This window comes from Jatropha curcas, chromosome 3 (assembly GCF_041381405.1).
Source record: "Jatropha curcas cultivar XTBG-Jc1 chromosome 3, XTBG_Jcur_1.0, whole genome shotgun sequence".
Classification (NCBI taxonomy): domain Eukaryota; kingdom Viridiplantae; phylum Streptophyta; class Magnoliopsida; order Malpighiales; family Euphorbiaceae; genus Jatropha; species Jatropha curcas.
The window spans coordinates 26,261,108-26,278,455 of NC_143153.1; the positions used below are offsets into that span (position 1 = coordinate 26,261,108).

Genomic DNA, 17,348 nt, shown 5'->3' on the forward strand with positions numbered 1-17,348 from the left:
ATATTAACAAAAGCATTGAATTACTAGTGTATTTGACCAATCTATAACGACAAACAGTAATTCTCCCAAAAAAAAATTAAGGAAGATTAGTTTCTAGAGGGCATAATAAACTTAAAATCAAGATCCATAACAAAACATTACATATGCCATAAAAGATAAAATCAAACAAGAAGACGATAAGTTGGTAAGGCAAGTAAATGCTTAGCCCTTGGTGTAACTAAACTGAACTCCTCACTCATATCCAACTCATTAGGCAACATATCATTTGGCAGCTCCCAATCAAAGCAATGCACTAGCTGCGCCAACACAAGCCGAACCACAGTTACTCCTAATTGAATTCCAGGGCACCCTCTACGCCCAGACCCAAACGGCAAAAGCTGAAAATCTCGGCCGCGAAAATCTACGTTGTTTCCAGCAAATCTCTCCGGCAGGAACCTTTCTGGATCAGTCCAAGCACTTGGGTCTCGCCCAATTGCCCATGTGTTTATAACTATGTGTGAATTTTTTGGTATGAGATAGCCATCAACAATGGTGTCTTGTGTTGCCTGGTGAGGGATTAGTAATGGTGCAACTGGGTGCAGTCTAAATGTTTCTTTTATAACCATTTCTAAGTATTCTAAGTTTTCTAAGTCTGATTCTTCTACCATTTTGTTTAAGCCTACCTTCAGTTCAAGTTCTTTTTGGACTTTTTTCATTATTCTTGGGTGTTTCAGTAGTTCAGAGAGTGCCCACTCAATTACGGCAGCTGATGTGTCCATTGACCCTGCCAGCATGTCCTGTAACAAAATTATATTAGTTGGTTGGAAAAGGCTCATAGGCCTAATTCATCTATTAAATTGTAATTAGGCGTAAATAAAAGTCAAATATCTTTTCTTAAAAAAAAAACAGAGAAAAACAATATTTTCTTAAATACTGGTTGCATTAGAAAAATACTATGTTTAAAAATACTTGTCACATTATTGGTTTTCAATAAGTAATAAATTTTTTATCATGTTACTATTTACAAATTACACATGACCAACAATTATTTTTTCAATTTCTCAAATATTTAGTGTTTCTATGTATTAATTTAAAGATAATATAATCAATTTATTCAATAATTTATTGTAAATTTAATAAATTTTATTAAAAGACGTAAAATCACAAATATAACAATTATTTAGGGATAGATGTAATAATAAAGAATGAGTCTTTCAAATTACAATCAATTATCTAGGAAGTCAAAACTTTATTTTTTTTTTTTTTAAATAAGAAAACTGGAAATTTTTTTAATTAAGGTGAGATGTGTAAAATTGATGCCAATTTGAAAATTAGTGATAAAATTTATAAAATTAAGGAGAAATTTGGGTGTAGAGGTAATTGCTCTCGGGTTTAAAGGGCTCTCATCTAACCGTTAAATATGATTGAAAGATAACCTTAATAGTACCAAAAAAAAAAAAAAAAAAAAAGAAAAAGAGAACAGGTAAATTGATAATTTGTATAAAAGCTAACCCAGTTTTGAGCTTTCCCCTATAAATTTTATCTTATAAATATAAATAATTTCAGGCAAATAGAAAATTGGCATATAAACCTATACTTATTTAAATGAATACTAATTTAATTACTTACCAAGATTATAGCCTTGATGTGATCTCTACCAATATGATATTCAGATACTTCAGATCCCACAAATTCCAACATGACATCAACAAAATCCTTAGTTCTACTTTCATCCTTAAACTGAATATGTTCATCAATAATTTTCTCAAAAAAACCATCAAACACCTTACTAACAGCCTTCATTCTCTTAGTAAGACCTTGAAGATCAAGCCAAGCAATTTGAGGAATATAGTCACCTAAATTGGGGGCTGCTGCTAATTTCATACCCTCTTGAATCACAACTTTAAACCCTCTTGCATCAAACTCATCATCCATATATTTCTTCCCAAACACCATCCTACACGACATATCGGCACTCAGGGACGCCACCTTAGCGCTAAGATCGACCGCCTCTCGTTGAAAGGAAGCCTCTTTAATATACTTGATCAAAAGGTCTAACTCTTCTTTTCTAATGAACTTGAAAGAATTAATTTTATGGTTGCTTAGTAACTCAAGGGTGCACATTTTTCGCACGTTACGCCAATAAGGGCCGTATGAAGCAAACGATAAATTTTTTTGCTGGTAAGAAATGTATTTGGCTGACTCGTGGGGTGGCCTGCTAGCGAAAACGATGTCGTTTGTCTTGAGAAATGATTCGGCAGCATTAGGAGAGGAGACGACAATGGTTGTGACTAAGCCTAAGCGCAAGTGCGTAATAGGGCCATATTTTTGTGCTAGTTGATGTAGAGCACGGTGAGGAAATTTTCCTAATAAATGAAGATTGCCAAATATAGGAAAGCCTCTCGGACCAGGAGGTAGTTTATAATTTTTCTTACTTGTGCTTCTAACCCTTAGCCATGCTTGGAGGAAAAAGGCAAGTGCAACCAAAGCTACGATGGTTGATGTTAAATCCATATGCTGTTTAATTGGTTTTGGGTGTTTGGTAATAAGTGGTGGAGTTAGTCCAAGGAATGAGGGCTTGATGAAGTATATATATAAGCATAGCATTTCTTGAAGTGTCGAAATTTGATTCTTCTTGGAATTATCTATATAAATTTTTTATAAGGGGATGAGTTATCTTTTCATATTTGAGATGGAGCAGGACTTTAAATTAAGGGACCGAAAAAGAAATTGTAAAAAATTAGAGGGACTAAAATGATATTTTTTTATAATCATATTGTAATTGTAAAGTTGAACCTTAAAAAAGACAAAAGGAAAAACCTTTCCTTATGAACTCCACGATCGCAACTTGAATTATCTTTTAAATTTTTTTTGTAGATTAATGGAATTTTTCAGTGAGTCTTTAAACAAAATAATTGCCTCATTGCTCATTCCTATAAACTCCCCCACCCATGATCCAAATTTAGTTTTTCTTGATAGAAAAAAAAAAAATATATATATATATATATATATGTATGTAAAAGTCTTAAGCATGGAATTATTCCTTTACTAAAACCTTGTTATGGCAATCTTAGCCAGGCATGGCCACGGTTCCGGAACCGAACCGAAATGGTCCGGTTCCGGTTCCGGTTCCGAACCGTTCGGTTCCGGTTCCGGTTCCGGTTCCGATCCGATTACAAAACCGACGGTTCCGATTGGTTTTCCGGCGAATCGCATAATTTTAAATTTTAAATTTTGGATACCGGTTTAAAAAAAAATTTTATGTGAACATAAAAAATTAAAAAATACAGTTAAAAAATTTTAAAATATGAAGACCGGTTAAAAAAAAAATTATTTGAACATGAAAAATTTAAAAATACACCTAAAAAATTTTAAATTTTGAAGATCGGTTTAAAAAAAAAATATTTGAACATAAAAAATTAAAAAATACACCTAAAAAATTAAAAAATAGTTCAATTAAATTTATTTTTTTAAAAACTTGAATTGTTGAGTGTTGAACATAATGATTTTTTTTAAAAAAATTTTGAACTGAATTTTTTTTTTTTAAGTTTGAACAAAATTAAAAAAAAAAAATGGGCTTGAACTTAATTTTTTTTTTGTTTAAAAAAAAATTAAGTTGCCTACGTATCCTCTTGGGGTTTAGAGGAATCAAAGCCCACGTAGTTCTTACTTACCTTATATCAATTTCACCCATTTTTACCTTAATCGCTATTTGCACCACCGGTTGATGTTCCCGTTGAGGACCCATCGTATAAATCAAATAAATCTTCATTTTCTTTTGGATTTTCTTGGGCTCTTAGTTCGGCTTTGGTCCAATCATCCACGCACGCTTGTGCTTCTAATGAATCGGATGTCATACGAGATCGTGTTTCATCAAGTATGTTACCTCCTTGACTAAAAGCTTGTTCAACCGCAACAGTGGAGACCGGAGCTGCTAAAATTTGTTTTGCAAGTAAAGAAAGAATTGGAAAAGTATTTGCGTGACGACTCCACCAATTTAAAATTGGAAAATCTGCATCTGCATAATTATCACCAAACTCAAAAGAAGTTGTTAGATAATTGTCAAATTCAGAAATAGAACTGGATTCCCTTGTTCTTTTTTGTCTTTGCAATAAAACTTGTTGAGCAACATCAACACCACTTACCCTTTGTGTTGAAAATTGTGGAATATTAGATTGAGAAGAAGTAGAAATAGAAGTAGATGAACTAGAAACTTGAACAAATTCATTATATAATTGCATAATATTTTGTTTAACTTCATGCACTAGTACATTTATATTAACATTATCTTCTACATCAAGATTTAATACGTCATAATAAATAGTCAAATAATCACATAAAATATCCATTCTACATCTAGGATCAAATACAATAGCAACAAGATAAAGAGGTGGTATATTTTTAAAATAAGATAACCATTTTTTTTTCATTGAAAAAATACAATCTTTTAATAAATCATCATTTTGAAATTCTTGTAGTGCAGTAACAATATTAATACACATAGGTAAAAATAAATTAGATGTGGGATAATAAACTCCACTAAATTTATAGGTAGCATCATTAAAAATTTTTAAAATATCTAAAATTTTTGCACAAATCTCCCAATTTTGTGGATATAAATTAATATCCTCAATATTATTAGTAACAAAAAAACATAATAATTCTTTATAAAAAAAAGACTCGTTTAGTAATTCATATGTTGAATTCCAACAAGTTGGGACATCCCTTGGAAAACGTTTTGGTCTTTTATTATTTTCTTTACAAAATTTAGCCCAACTTTTCATCACTTGGGGATGTGTCCATAAATATGAAATAGCTTTTTTAATTGGAGAAATAAAAGAATCAAGAATTTTCAAACCATCTTGTACACATAAATTTAAAACATGGCATGCACATCTTATATGAAAAAATTTACCACCAATATTTGGTTCACAAATTTTTTTAAGTTCAATAATTGATCTAGTATTTGCAGAAGCATTATCAAATGAAATAGAAAAAATTTTTTTTGTCAACCTATATTCATCTAAAATTGAAACAATTACTCTATAAATATTAATTGCAGTATGTTTATCATCAAAAACACGAAAACCAATAATTCTTTTTTGAATTTTCCAATCATCATCAATCCAATGACATGTAATACCCATATAAGAATGCATTTGCCAATGATCACTCCAAACATCACAACAAATTGAAACACGAATTTTCAATTGAGAAAATAAAAGTTCTAACTCTTTTTTTCCTTTGTTATATAAAGAAATAATAGTTCGTTTTACAGTATTTCTTGGTACTCTTTTAGCACAAGGATTTAAAGCTTTTTGACAATAATTATTAAAACCTAATTTTTCACCAAAACTAAAAGATAAATGTTCCATAGAAATCATTTTTGCTAATTCTTCTTTTTGTATTTTATCAGAATATTTAAATAAAGAAAGGTTAGAAGCGTACCCGGAAATTTGTTGTTGAGACCGATCAACTCCTATTTTTGTTGGATGTTTTGCCTCCAAATGCTTCCAAAATGATCCATAGCCGCCCGCTTGTTTAAATTTATAAGATTTTCCACAATAATTGCAAATTACATCGTACATTTTCTCACCTTTGAATTTTTTTGCGAAATGAATGGAGAATATGTCGGAACTTTGTCTTGCTCTTCTAACAATTTTTGCTCGTTGCTCTTGCTCTTGCTCTTCATCTTCTTGAAATTGCTCATTAAATTCGGATTCTTGAGTTGGAATATCCAAATTTTCATTTGGAAAACCTTCAAAATTAAATTGGTCGGGAATCATATCATAGATGTCGTTTGTAGGGATAGATGATTCTCCAATTTTTCCCTTGCCCTTACCCGAATTTGAGTTTCCTCCACTTGCCATTATATGATAATAAAATATAATTTGGAAAATTGAATAAAAAAAATTAGAGAGAATAATTACTTAATAAGAGATATTGTAGAGTAGAGAAGAATAAATGAATAATATAGAGTAGAGTGTAGTATATTGTAGAGAGAGTAAGTAGAGAGTGTAGTATATTGTAGAGAGAGTAAGTAGAGAGAGTTGAGATTTTTTTGTAATGAATTTGTAAATAAAATGAGGTATTTATAATAAATCCAAAAATTCATTTTTCCAAAAATACCCTTAAAACTAGCCGTTATATAGCCGTTTATGGCTGTTGGGAGGGGTAATTAAGACATTTCACAACAAAAAAAAAAAAAAATCAAAAATCTGACAGTTACAACGGCTACGTTCTAACCGGCCGGAGAACCGGCGGTTCCAGTCCGGTTCCGACCGGTTCTCTGGAACCGCCGGTTCTGGTTCCTCATTTGCAGGAGCCGGAACCGAACCGGATTTTTCCGGTTCCGGTTCCGATTCGTCCCGGTTCGGGTTCTCACCGGTTCCGGTTACGGTTTCGGGCCGGTTCGAACCGACGGTTCCGGTTCCCGGAACCGTAATTTGGCCATGCCTAATCTTAGCTATCAGCTATTTTACTAGCGGTTCACTGTTACATATTAATTGTTAGTGGTTAGTTATTTACAGAGGGGTTTAGAATGAAAATGTTCGGTAAAATAAGTATTTGATTCGCTGTATAATATAAAACGACAAAAGATGTATGAGAGTGGAGAATAAGATAAAGATAAATGATGGGTATAGGTATCATAAAAAATTTATAAAATGCTAAAACGTCAACATTTTATGAAACGTTAGGATAGATATTGTATTACCGAATGCCACAATTAATTAAGATAGTGTTTTAACCCAATTAAAACACTAAACACTATCTCAAACACTCCTGCCGAATATGGCCTAAATGATTTGCATATAACTTTTTCTTCTCTTTTACCAATTTAGCGTTTGAATTCATAAGCTTAAAATCTTCATATATTCGAATACTCTCTATATTCTAAAATATAAAGCATTTAAGGTTTTTGTTTAGGGATTAAAGAATTAATTAATTTTTCTAGATTATAACAAAATCAAGAGTAATTTGACCAAATTACCTTTTATTTCAAAATCAAGAATAACTTTATTGTATCTAATGTAAATGAAGGTCATATTAGAAAAACATCATTTGTTACTCCTTAAACAAAACGATTTATATTTTGGGATAAACTTCCTGTTCAAAAACAATTTATATTTTAAGATGAAGGAAGTAATAATTAGAGCCGAAACTCATTCATGATAATGACTTGCTTTTTATTGAATTGATGAAAGTTTTAATATAATATTGGAAAACTGGCTTGTGATTATAACAAGAAACTTAGATTGATTGGATGAGCAATTAGACCAAGTAATTTTCATTAAAAAGCACAAAGGGATAAATTCTATGTCCTTGTCCACAACTTGATGAACAAGTACAACAATTCCAGGATGAATTTTTGTTTCTTTGTATCCTTGTCTATGTCAAGTGAATTTAAAATTGAAATTAAGGAAATTGAAGTATCCACCATTCTGCCGGAAAGGATTGTAAAATTAGTAAAATACAAAACCTGTAGAGATGCTTTTTATGTCAAGTAGCTAACAGGATTAGAAGTGGACACCTTCAAATCAAATGCATGTGGACATGGGTATAAAATTACTCACACCTATTACAAAACAGCCATTAACCACCATCCAATGGGAACTAATCCATGAACCAAAATGATTCATGCAGTGTGTTTAGGTCACTTGAAGTGTGATAATCCAGAATTATATTATTTATTATTTTAATTACATGGTTTAGGAAGTTAAAAATTATAATTACAAAATCTCCTTTTGAGGCATCCTGGCCATGGAAGTACCATAATAGAGAGAGACTGTCAAAGGGTTCTGTGGCAAACCCACTCGGATTTTTAAACGAGTATAGGTAATAATAGAATAAGACCTTCAGCCAACTCATAAAGATTTTTTTGAAAGATTGTTACTCTTTTATCCTTTTTTTTTCCCCAGTAAATGATAAGAAATATTCTCGTTAAATTTATTTTTGATTAATTTGGCATATGAGATGAGATACATATGTAGGTAAATGTTGACTGAAATGATAATTAGCATAGAATTCTAAAAGTACATAAGATAAAGAAAGACTTACCTAAACCAGTGTATGAGCTTGTTCTATATACCAAATCAATCAAAATAGTCATTTATTGGGAAAAAGAAGAATAAAACTCTAACGATTTCTTAAAAGCAAAATAGGTTAAATTATAAATAATTTTTTTTAAAAAAATTATTTTCATTAATTTGATTCACTTATGGGACCATACACAATGGAATCTGCTTTCCACAAGATCTAATCTTGTTAGGAGAGGGATGAAGGTTGATACCAGATGTCCTTGATGCGGTGAAGGTGTTGAATTGATGGATCATGTATTGATAGATTGCCCATTAGCGAGGGAAGTGTGGTTAAATACAGAGGTTGGTTATTTAGCATGGCTTAGAACTAAAATGAAGCAGTTGGAAGATCCTCAAATCGAGCTCATTGCAATAATATCTTGGGCCCTTTGGTGGGAACAAAATGTTCTTATCTCCTAAAATAAATTTCTGTCAACTCCTGATATTTGTAACATGGCTTTTAGAGTTCTTTTTGAGTTTCAGGTCATGATCGATACAGGTCCAGTGAGGTAAGCCTGTCTCGAAAATAGCTCATGGCCCTCGCCGGCAGTAGGAATGGTGAAATTCAACTCTGATGCTACTGTCAAAGAGGGTATTGGTGTGGGCTTGGCCTTTGTGGCTCGTAATGACACTAGCGAGGTCTTGGCAACAAGTTTAAGGAGGATGCGTAAACTCCTATCATTGGAAGAAGCTAACATAGAAGCTGCTAGCTTTGCGACTTCAAGATCAGGGGAGCTGGCGTTCAGTCAGGTTATGCTTGAGTCGGCCTACCTTGCTCTGATAAATCAGTTGAATAATAATTTTTTTCCTATGCTCAGAGTTGGGAACTAGATTGCTAAACTTGAGTCTGGTTACTAATTCTTTTGCATCTTTTTATTGTTTGCATGCCTTTAAAACTTGTAATAAGGTGGCACATGTCCTTGCTCAAATGGCTCTTACTAGTGAAGTAAAAGAGCTTATGTTCACGGAGGAAGTGTTGGCAATAATATAAATTACTTAATTATGAACAATCACAATACTCAAATACAAATAATCATTTATATTGCTGGAATAATATTACCTTCCAACAATAGTCCAAGTTAGGCATCGTCCAAGCCTTCCAACAATAGTCTAAGTTAGACACTATCCAATGACTATGCTTTCACTAACCAAGACTTTACTCACTTAGGAACCATCTTTGACCATGCATCCACCGTCCATGACTTTTAATTAGCTGTAGACAAGTTTAGTTTTCTATCAGGAAATCTCTTCCCCTGTTGATGTTATTGTTTTGGAGGATTTTGCTCCTTAGTTTATGAAATAATTCATTTTAGTCTGGAAAAAAAAACATATTAAAGTCATAATTATGATTAGAATAATATAAAAATGGACTCTATAGAAGGAAATGCAAAACAAACAAAACAAGTGTTATAATTCAAGTATTTAAATAACAAGGAAATTAACATTACCCTCCTCTTTAAAAATCCGAGAGGAGTTAAATTTATGGACATCAAATAAGATAAATATATTTTATTGTTAGGAATAGACAAGTTGTGAATCCGTGGCGCAATGGTAGCGCGTCTGACTCCAGATCAGAAGGTTGCGTGTTCGATTCACGTCGGGTTCAAATTCCATTTTTCAACGATTTCTTTTAATTCAAAACTGAAAGCTTTCTTCTATGCGGTTATTTCCACTAAATATTTTTATTTCTCAAATAGATCCTGTCGACATACTTTTGTTTTTACACTTAACCCCTAAAGCTTTCTTTATTTATGTTTCAGCCCTTATTATTTCCCAAAAACTCTATCATCTACTTTTTACTTCTTAGCGCAAACATCCACTTCTGCTGAAGAAGCAAGAAGATGCCATTGAATCTGTCACACCACAGTCTGCAACTCTCGGCGCTCAATTCTTCTTCCTTCGCACTCCATTTTTCACAAATCTACAATCCTAACCTTCCATGGCGTCCACAGGAAAATCTCCACAAGTTCCGGATATCCTGCGTCTCGTCCCGACCCGGAAAACTTGTTCATAGCAGCGATGAATCGCAGGCCGAAGAGTTTGTTCGGGACCTGATGAGGAGTTTCAGTGATAAGCAACCGTTGGTGCGTACATTGAACAAATACGTGAGGATCATAAGGACTGAGCATTGTTTTTTGCTTTTCGAAGAGCTTGGCAAGCGTGACAAATGGCTCCAGTGCCTTGAGGTATAATAGTTTATGACTTTTTGGTTCAGTCTTTATGTGATTTTAGTTTGTGGTGATAATAATCTTCAATTGCTTTGTTAAATTTCTTATCTTGCCTATCTTGGGTTTTTGATTTGTTTGTTTTGTTTTTCCCCTTTAATTGCTTTCTGTTGATTAGAGAATGAGAATTTTTACCGAATAAGGACTTCACATAACTATAACCATTATAAAGCTATAGTACAATGCTGTAGGATAACATAGCAATTTATCCCTGTTTAATTATTATACATTTCCATTAAAAGCATTATGTGGAATGAATAGGGTCTCTTATTTAGGAATTTTACGTTCAGGTGTTTAGATGGATGCAGAAGCAACGTTGGTATGTAGCTGATAGTGGTATTTATTCCAAGTTGATTTCTGTTATGGGAAAGAAAGGTCAAACCCGGATGGCTATGTGGCTTTTCTCTGAGATGCGCAATAGTGGGTGCCGGCCAGATACTTCGGTTTATAATGCACTCATCACAGCCCACCTCCATTCCAAGGATAAAGCAAAGGCTTTGTTGAAAGCGCTTGCTTACTTTGAGAAAATCAAAGGTATGGAACGATGTAAGCCCAATGTTGTTACTTACAACATTCTTTTGAGAGCTTTTGCTAAAGCTGGAAATGTGTCTCAAGTTAATGCTTTGTTTAAAGATCTTGACGAGAGTGTTATTTCCCCTGATATTTATACATTTAATGGTGTTATGGATGCCTATGGAAAAAATGGTATGATTAGAGAAATGGAATCGGTACTTTCTCTCATGAAAAGTTATCAATGCAAGCCTGATATTATTACATTTAATTTGCTGATTGACTCTTATGGGAAGAAACAAGCATTTGACAAGATGGAACAAGTTTTTAAGAGCTTGCTGAATTCTAAAGCGAAACCAACTTTGCCCACTTTTAATTCCATGATAATGAACTATGGGAAGGCACGGCAGAAAGAGAAGGCAGAGGGTGTTTTTCAGAAGATGATCAAGATGAAATACACGCCAAGTTTCATCACATATGAGTGTCTTATCATGATGCACGGATATTGTGACTCTGTTTCCAAGGCTAGGGATACTTTTAATGATATGGTTGAATCTGGAAAGGAGGTCAAGATTTCAACCCTAAATGTAATGCTTGATGTTTACTGTAGGAATGGTTTGCCATTGGAAGCGGATTTACTTTTAGAAACTGTGCGTAGTATTGGAATACTACCTAATTCATCAACATATAAGCTCCTCTATAAGGCCTACACTAAAGCTAACATGAAGGAGCTTGTGCAGAAACTGTTAAAGCATATGGATAGAGATGGTATTATACCCAATAAGAGGTTCTTCCAGGAAGCTTTGGGACCTTCTAAGTCATTACCGGCAAGTTCAAATTCTGCTGCTCCCACTACTGCTCCAAGTGGTCCACAGAATCCTGTTAAGATTTAGATTAATTTGTTTATTCTTCTAACTTTTTCCTATTCAAGTGACATCCAATGTAGACTTGCAATTTGCAAAGAAGCAGTTGGCCAGTTCAGCATCTAATTGCTTGGTCCATATTCGATGGGTAATATACTTTGAGTTCTTGTTTGTACATATCCTTTATTTTGTTATAAGAGTATTCATTTTCTATCTTCACTTCTGCTTCATAACTCAATCCATTCTGTTTAATTCAACAATCTTGAATGGTACGTCGCTATATGCATTCATCCAATTGATGTTTTGTTTCTTCTTTTACTAACAATGACATAGCTTGTTGGGTCTGAAATGCAGTTCAAACTATGCACTAAACCCAACCATTAAGATGATATATCGATTAATATTTGGGGAAGTATCCAATGATGCGGAATATTGTTGAACTTATGACAAGTAATCGACATCATCTCCTCCCTTTTCACTTTTTAATTTGTTGGTTTTCTTGTCATTCCAAGTGCTTAATGCTTTCTTTTATTGTTTGTTTAGGCAGTCAAAAAGCATCAACAAAACTGATTTGTGCCGATTGTTTACATGCATTTTAGTTTAATCTTAGGTCTATCCTGTGCCATTGAACAAAAATAATATCATATTTTAGAAATAGAATTTCTTTTTTGCATGTTCTTGTTATTCAGACCTGCAAACAGACTAAGATTTTTACCAAGTAATTCTAAATAATACCCTGTCAACCCGTTTTGAAGTTGTCACTTCAGTTATGCTCTGAAATGATCGTTGGTAACTTTTATTGGCAGAGTGCTTTCATCAACTGACATAATAAACTTCTTAATTTTTTCAGTAACCTGACCTTTTTTGTCTCGAATTCTTGATATTTTATTCCATTTCCATGCAGGTATCATGTAGCCTTAAAAGGAATCCAAATTGGACATTCAACCCAGTATATGCAGAGTAGAACAGTCAAGTGAATGCTGAGATATCTATTAGCAAAAGGAACTAGAGATCTTCCTACTTTTCGCGATGGCAAATGATTACCTTTTGCTCATAGTTAACAAAGTGTAAAATTGCAAGAGTTTCATGCTACCTCGGATCAAACTTACTGGGGAAGACTTATTTCTCAATCTTACGGTATAACGTCGTTAAACAAGGAGTTCCCTTTATCATTATAGCATTCACAAGCTGCAACTTGAATTCTTATTTAGCTAACTAGGTTTTGCATCTGTAACTTGGCGCACCCTGTATTTATTTCAACATCAAGTATATAAATATAGGTTGTAATTGAGAGCCATGTTTATAACTCCTAGCTCTTAAAAAGCTAGTAGATTAGTTTCTTAACATTCTCAAACTGGGGAAATGTACTATGATTTACGAGAAAGAAGTTCCATTAGGAGTTGCATTCCTCTTGATTTTTACAGGTAAAACTCGATGAAATACTTTCTTAAAACTGGAAGTTATGCTGAATTTAAGAGATGAAATTTTAGACTCAATTTAAAAGATGAAATTTCAGGAGTGCTTAAGTTATTAGTTGCAATATTGTTCAGAACCTTAACGACTGATTCAATTCCATGTAAAGCAAGACTACCTACAAATTGAATATATGCAGTCGTTAAAGGATCCAATTCTCTGTAACTGAAAAGCAGATAAAGAAAGATATGCACAGATCAATCTGCAGACTAATTAATTAAAGTTATGCATGAAGGAAACTGCAGATTTTATAAAAAATTTCTTGTATTACACAACAGTCAATTGTTCAATTAATGGAAGTACATTCAGACAAGCGTCACAAGCCCTTAGTGGCAAGTACTTCATATATATTTTTCTTAACTCTTAAATGAATGACATGAACCAAATTAACCCTCCTCTGACTCTGCAATCAGCAATTGACAGAAGTAAGAGAACGCAACAGAAGAGGCTTCAGGGTGAGAAAATCTATCCAAACAAAAGAAGCAAAGAGGAAGAAAGCCATTATAGAGAATATTCTCTTTGTATCTCAAAATCTTACCATTTATAGCTTCCATGTTGTCTTCCTTGTAGACGCCAAGGGGTGAGCCACGGACTGAAAGAAGCATTTCTCCTGGCTTAGGCAATCTTAGAGTCTTGGGTGTCATTCCAATAGACAACCTCTGGCTGCTCGCCTGCATCAAAATTTTAGTTATCTTAATCACTTCAGAAATCTGAAGTACTTAAAGAGGCAACCAAATTTCCTTTAGCTTGGAAGTATGTAATAATCATCTGAATTTCCAATGCAATAATCCTTCAAACTTCTGAATGCATCTCACCACATCAGGTCCTAGATAAGGTGTTTCTTCCAAGAAGCTATCTAACAACCCGCTAAATTATCTAGTATAACTATTACAGCATATCATAAAATAAAATGAAAGAGTCTTGTAATAATTTAAGAAATTGTCTGACAGAATTAAGCATTTATTAAGTAGAATTATCAGGTATTATCATGATAGACCTGGTTCCCAATATTATTAATTAGATTCTATAGTCTCTACTTAAAACTTGAATCCTACCAGAATCAAAATTTTCCTTGTTTCCTATGGAAGTTCTTCGCAGACTAGCAACACACACATAAAGGAAGTTCCAAAATGTAAAAGCATGTCTATCTAGTCTCTTTTAGCATACATTTTATGTTTACAGTAAGTCAATAGCAAAACATTTTTCTGGCAAGGGGAAAATAAAAAGAGAAAACAAAGAGAGATATGCAAACCCCAGGAGTTCGAAGACCGTCTGCAAGCATCTGAGAATCAGATGGCCCCTCCAAAACCTAGAAATAGAACATCAAAATTAGTGTAATAAACAGAATTCGTCTTTGCTTTAATATTTATTATCACAGGAAGTTTTGATGACCCATTAAAGCAAGCTTTTTGATGCTTGAAGCATGAAATGTATGCGAAATATATTTAGCTACAATCTCAGAAAGAGAACCCACCCATTTCTGTTTGCCAAATGTTAAACCTAAAACAGAGAGTAGATAAGGTAAGAAATATGAAAACTCTTCTGCTTTGGGCCAAGCGATTCTTGACTGCTCAAGAATTTGCCATAGTTTCAGATTTTTCATCTTCAACCAGCAAATGCTCTACAAAGAACCTTGATTTTTCCGGGGGGAAAAAATTTTGCATTCCACTAATAACAAATAAAACAACAAATATAAAAAAGATGAACCTTGAAATACCTATCACATTTTGCAACTTTTAAGGCTGTCCATAAATTCAATTCTTAGAAAAAACGAACTCTCTCCAGTTGCCCTTTCAAAAATTAAAAATGCAGTGAAAAAAGTAAATATAGAACATACGAAATCTTTTATCTGCAGACTGTCAACTCCTAACAGGCTTGTTCTCACTGCCACAAATCAAGTAATCTGTCAAATAAAACCAAATCAAGAAATCAATTGTCATCCAAAAAGAGACAAGAAAACTTCACCATTACTTGCATCACTTGATAATTCAAAGCCACCAAGAGGATAAGCTATGGACAGTCGATGTAGAAGAGAAGCATGAAAGTCTCTTCCATCAGGAGCTTGGCTCATTGATAAATTATCATCTTTATTGTTCCACTGCACTTCAAATTGTCCATTATCACCATTTCTCATGATAGATAAGTTTGGAAGGTTTTCTTTGAAGAATTGAAGAGCAGGGGTTTGCAGTTGTTCGTCGTTAAAATATGAACGGAGCAAACGCAACCCAGTTAGTGAATGTTCAATCTCCACATCACGTATACCCCTGATTGCAGCTTTTTGGCGCTCAACTTTATTTTTGGGGAGAAAAGGTCAAAAACCAAAGAAAAGAAACATTTAGCAGTAGCTTTTACTTTTGCATTGCGGAAAATGGAATATATAGACCATGAAAATTTTACATAAAAACTAAATCCAAATGAAAAGCACAGATTAAGCAAAGAACCATAAAAGAACCAAATTTTGCAAAATTCATTATAAAACTGCTAATTAAATTGTTAGGCAAAAAATAACTAAAAGAAGAAAAGACGAAGGAAGCTTGAAAAAGAATTGTAACCTTCCTGGTCTATCAGTGGCAATTGTTTTTCTGTTTCTCCAATTTGGGGCTGATTGGCATCATTGGCACTAGGCCCAGGCGAGGCTGCAGCTTCTTTCACTGTCCTTTTAACTCTTCGTCTTGCCATTAATTACTTCCCAACAAAAGTAAAACCCTAATTGAATCGAAACGCATCTAAGAACTGCACAAACCGAAGATTTTGAACAATCTCGAATAGATGGGTAAAAGATGAATGGCTGAGATAGAAATTGTCTCTGGTGGAGAATGGTTATGGCAGGCAAGAAGCGCAGCAACTTCTTATGCTTTATTCATCGATCCCTAAATGGAAGCTTGATTTTGATTCTGAAGCTTCTTTGATTTTGGCACACTACTGTAATGGGGAATTTGAATTCAAGGAGAGGGAAGAACCTTTTATTTATTTATTTTAAGAAATTTTTTATACGATACATTTAAAATAAATTTTTTATGTAAATTAATTTTACCTTACATTGAATACATTTAATACCCTTAAAAAAATATACATTTGACAGAAATATTTTACTAAATCAATATATATATATATATATATATATATATATATATATATATATATATATATATATATATATATATATATATAAAGCACATATTTTTTTTTTCTAGAAAGTTGATATATGGCATATTCACTTGACATTTTAATTTGACATGTGTCATATTCTTCCAATTAGGCTTCCACGTGGCATTGTTTGATTTGATTATTTAATATAATTAATGTATTGGCTTGATTTGATTTGGTTTGGATTTATTTTGAATTGGTGTTTTTGATTTGGTTTGATTTTGATTATTCAATGTATTAATGTATTGATTTAGTTTGGATTTATTTTGAGTTAGTGTTTTTGATTTGATTATTTAATGTATTAATATATTGGTTTGATTTGGATTTATTTTAAATTAGTGTTTTTGATTTGGTTATTTAATATATTAATCACTTTAAGTAATTATTATTAATTTCTAAAAAATGATAAAGTTTAATAACAATAAATTATTCAATTAATGTATTAATGTATTGCTTATAACAAATGTTTACTTTCAAATTTATGAAGTAATAAATGTTTCCTTTAACAACCGTTAATGTATCTTTAATGTTTCCTATCTAAATGTTTTCATTTTTTTTAATTGTGTACTAATTATGTACCTTTTTTTTAATTTTAAATTGTTTATCTCAAGAAACACTTTAGTTTTTTTAGAAATACTATGTATAAGTTGTATCATTATATTTTTCTATATTCTTGGCAAAGGTTTATCAGTCTCTGCTTTTAAATATATTATTTGTTTTTCTTTTAAGTTCAGAATTTTCTACATTTCAATTATTTTCACTAATGGAGTTAGTAGTTCTTACTCAAACTTTTTTGTCTCTTTTTTTTAAAATTATTTAACATGTTTTTGTAGCCGTAAACTATCAAATCAATATATAAAAAGCATTCAGATTTTCCTTTGGTTCTGCTATTTAGGATTCTAAATAAGTGATATGTGTAATTTTTGACTTTATATTAATTTAAATTTCATAGTAATAACAAGTGCTTTAGTTATTTATCTTTATGTTTATTTAAAAATAAATTGAATTTATTATTATTTATTAATTGAATTAAATTATATTTAGTATAATTGATTAGTAATTTATATCGCTTT

General features: G+C 32.3%; 3 protein-coding genes and 1 non-coding gene across 11 annotated transcripts; 2 read left to right on the forward strand and 2 right to left on the reverse strand.

Moving 5' to 3' along the window:
• Positions 1 to 8: 8 nt before the first annotated feature.
• LOC105636615 (cytochrome P450 71AU50) lies at positions 9 to 2,493 on the reverse strand. Its single transcript, XM_012219937.4, has 2 exons — positions 1,609 to 2,493; positions 9 to 776 (listed from the first exon to the last, which is right to left on the reverse strand). The coding sequence occupies exons 1-2, from the start codon at positions 2,491 to 2,493 to the stop codon at positions 162 to 164; spliced, it is 1,500 nt and encodes a 499-aa protein (XP_012075327.3). The 3' UTR covers positions 9 to 161.
• A 7,098-nt stretch (positions 2,494 to 9,591) lies between these two features.
• Positions 9,592 to 9,663, forward strand: TRNAW-CCA (transfer RNA tryptophan (anticodon CCA)). The gene has a single exon. It is a non-coding gene; the product is annotated as a tRNA-Trp (tRNA).
• Positions 9,664 to 9,835: 172 nt separating this feature from the next.
• Positions 9,836 to 13,063, forward strand: EMB2453 (Tetratricopeptide repeat (TPR)-like superfamily protein). Of its 7 annotated transcripts, none has more exons than XR_016320180.1 (4): positions 9,836 to 10,243; positions 10,573 to 11,924; positions 12,010 to 12,105; positions 12,560 to 13,063. XR_016320180.1 is itself a non-coding variant. In XM_020680292.3 (2 exons), the coding sequence occupies exons 1-2, from the start codon at positions 9,899 to 9,901 to the stop codon at positions 11,683 to 11,685; spliced, it is 1,458 nt and encodes a 485-aa protein (XP_020535951.1). In that variant the 5' UTR covers positions 9,836 to 9,898; the 3' UTR covers positions 11,686 to 13,063. The 7 variants fall into 7 exon arrangements, 1 of the variants encoding a protein (XP_020535951.1); XR_002284670.3 differs by having other exon boundaries at positions 10,573 to 11,803; XR_002284667.3 differs by having other exon boundaries at positions 10,573 to 12,105.
• Positions 13,064 to 13,358: 295 nt separating this feature from the next.
• Positions 13,359 to 16,082, reverse strand: LOC105636518 (translation initiation factor). Of its 2 annotated transcripts, none has more exons than XM_012219803.4 (6): positions 15,681 to 16,082; positions 15,094 to 15,417; positions 14,966 to 15,012; positions 14,381 to 14,437; positions 13,667 to 13,799; positions 13,359 to 13,531 (listed from the first exon to the last, which is right to left on the reverse strand). In XM_012219803.4, the coding sequence occupies exons 1-6, from the start codon at positions 15,805 to 15,807 to the stop codon at positions 13,515 to 13,517; spliced, it is 705 nt and encodes a 234-aa protein (XP_012075193.1). In that variant the 5' UTR covers positions 15,808 to 16,082; the 3' UTR covers positions 13,359 to 13,514. The 2 variants fall into 2 exon arrangements, with proteins under 2 accessions (XP_012075193.1, XP_012075194.1); XM_012219804.4 differs by having other exon boundaries at positions 15,100 to 15,417; positions 15,681 to 16,081.
• Positions 16,083 to 17,348: the final 1,266 nt, after the last annotated feature.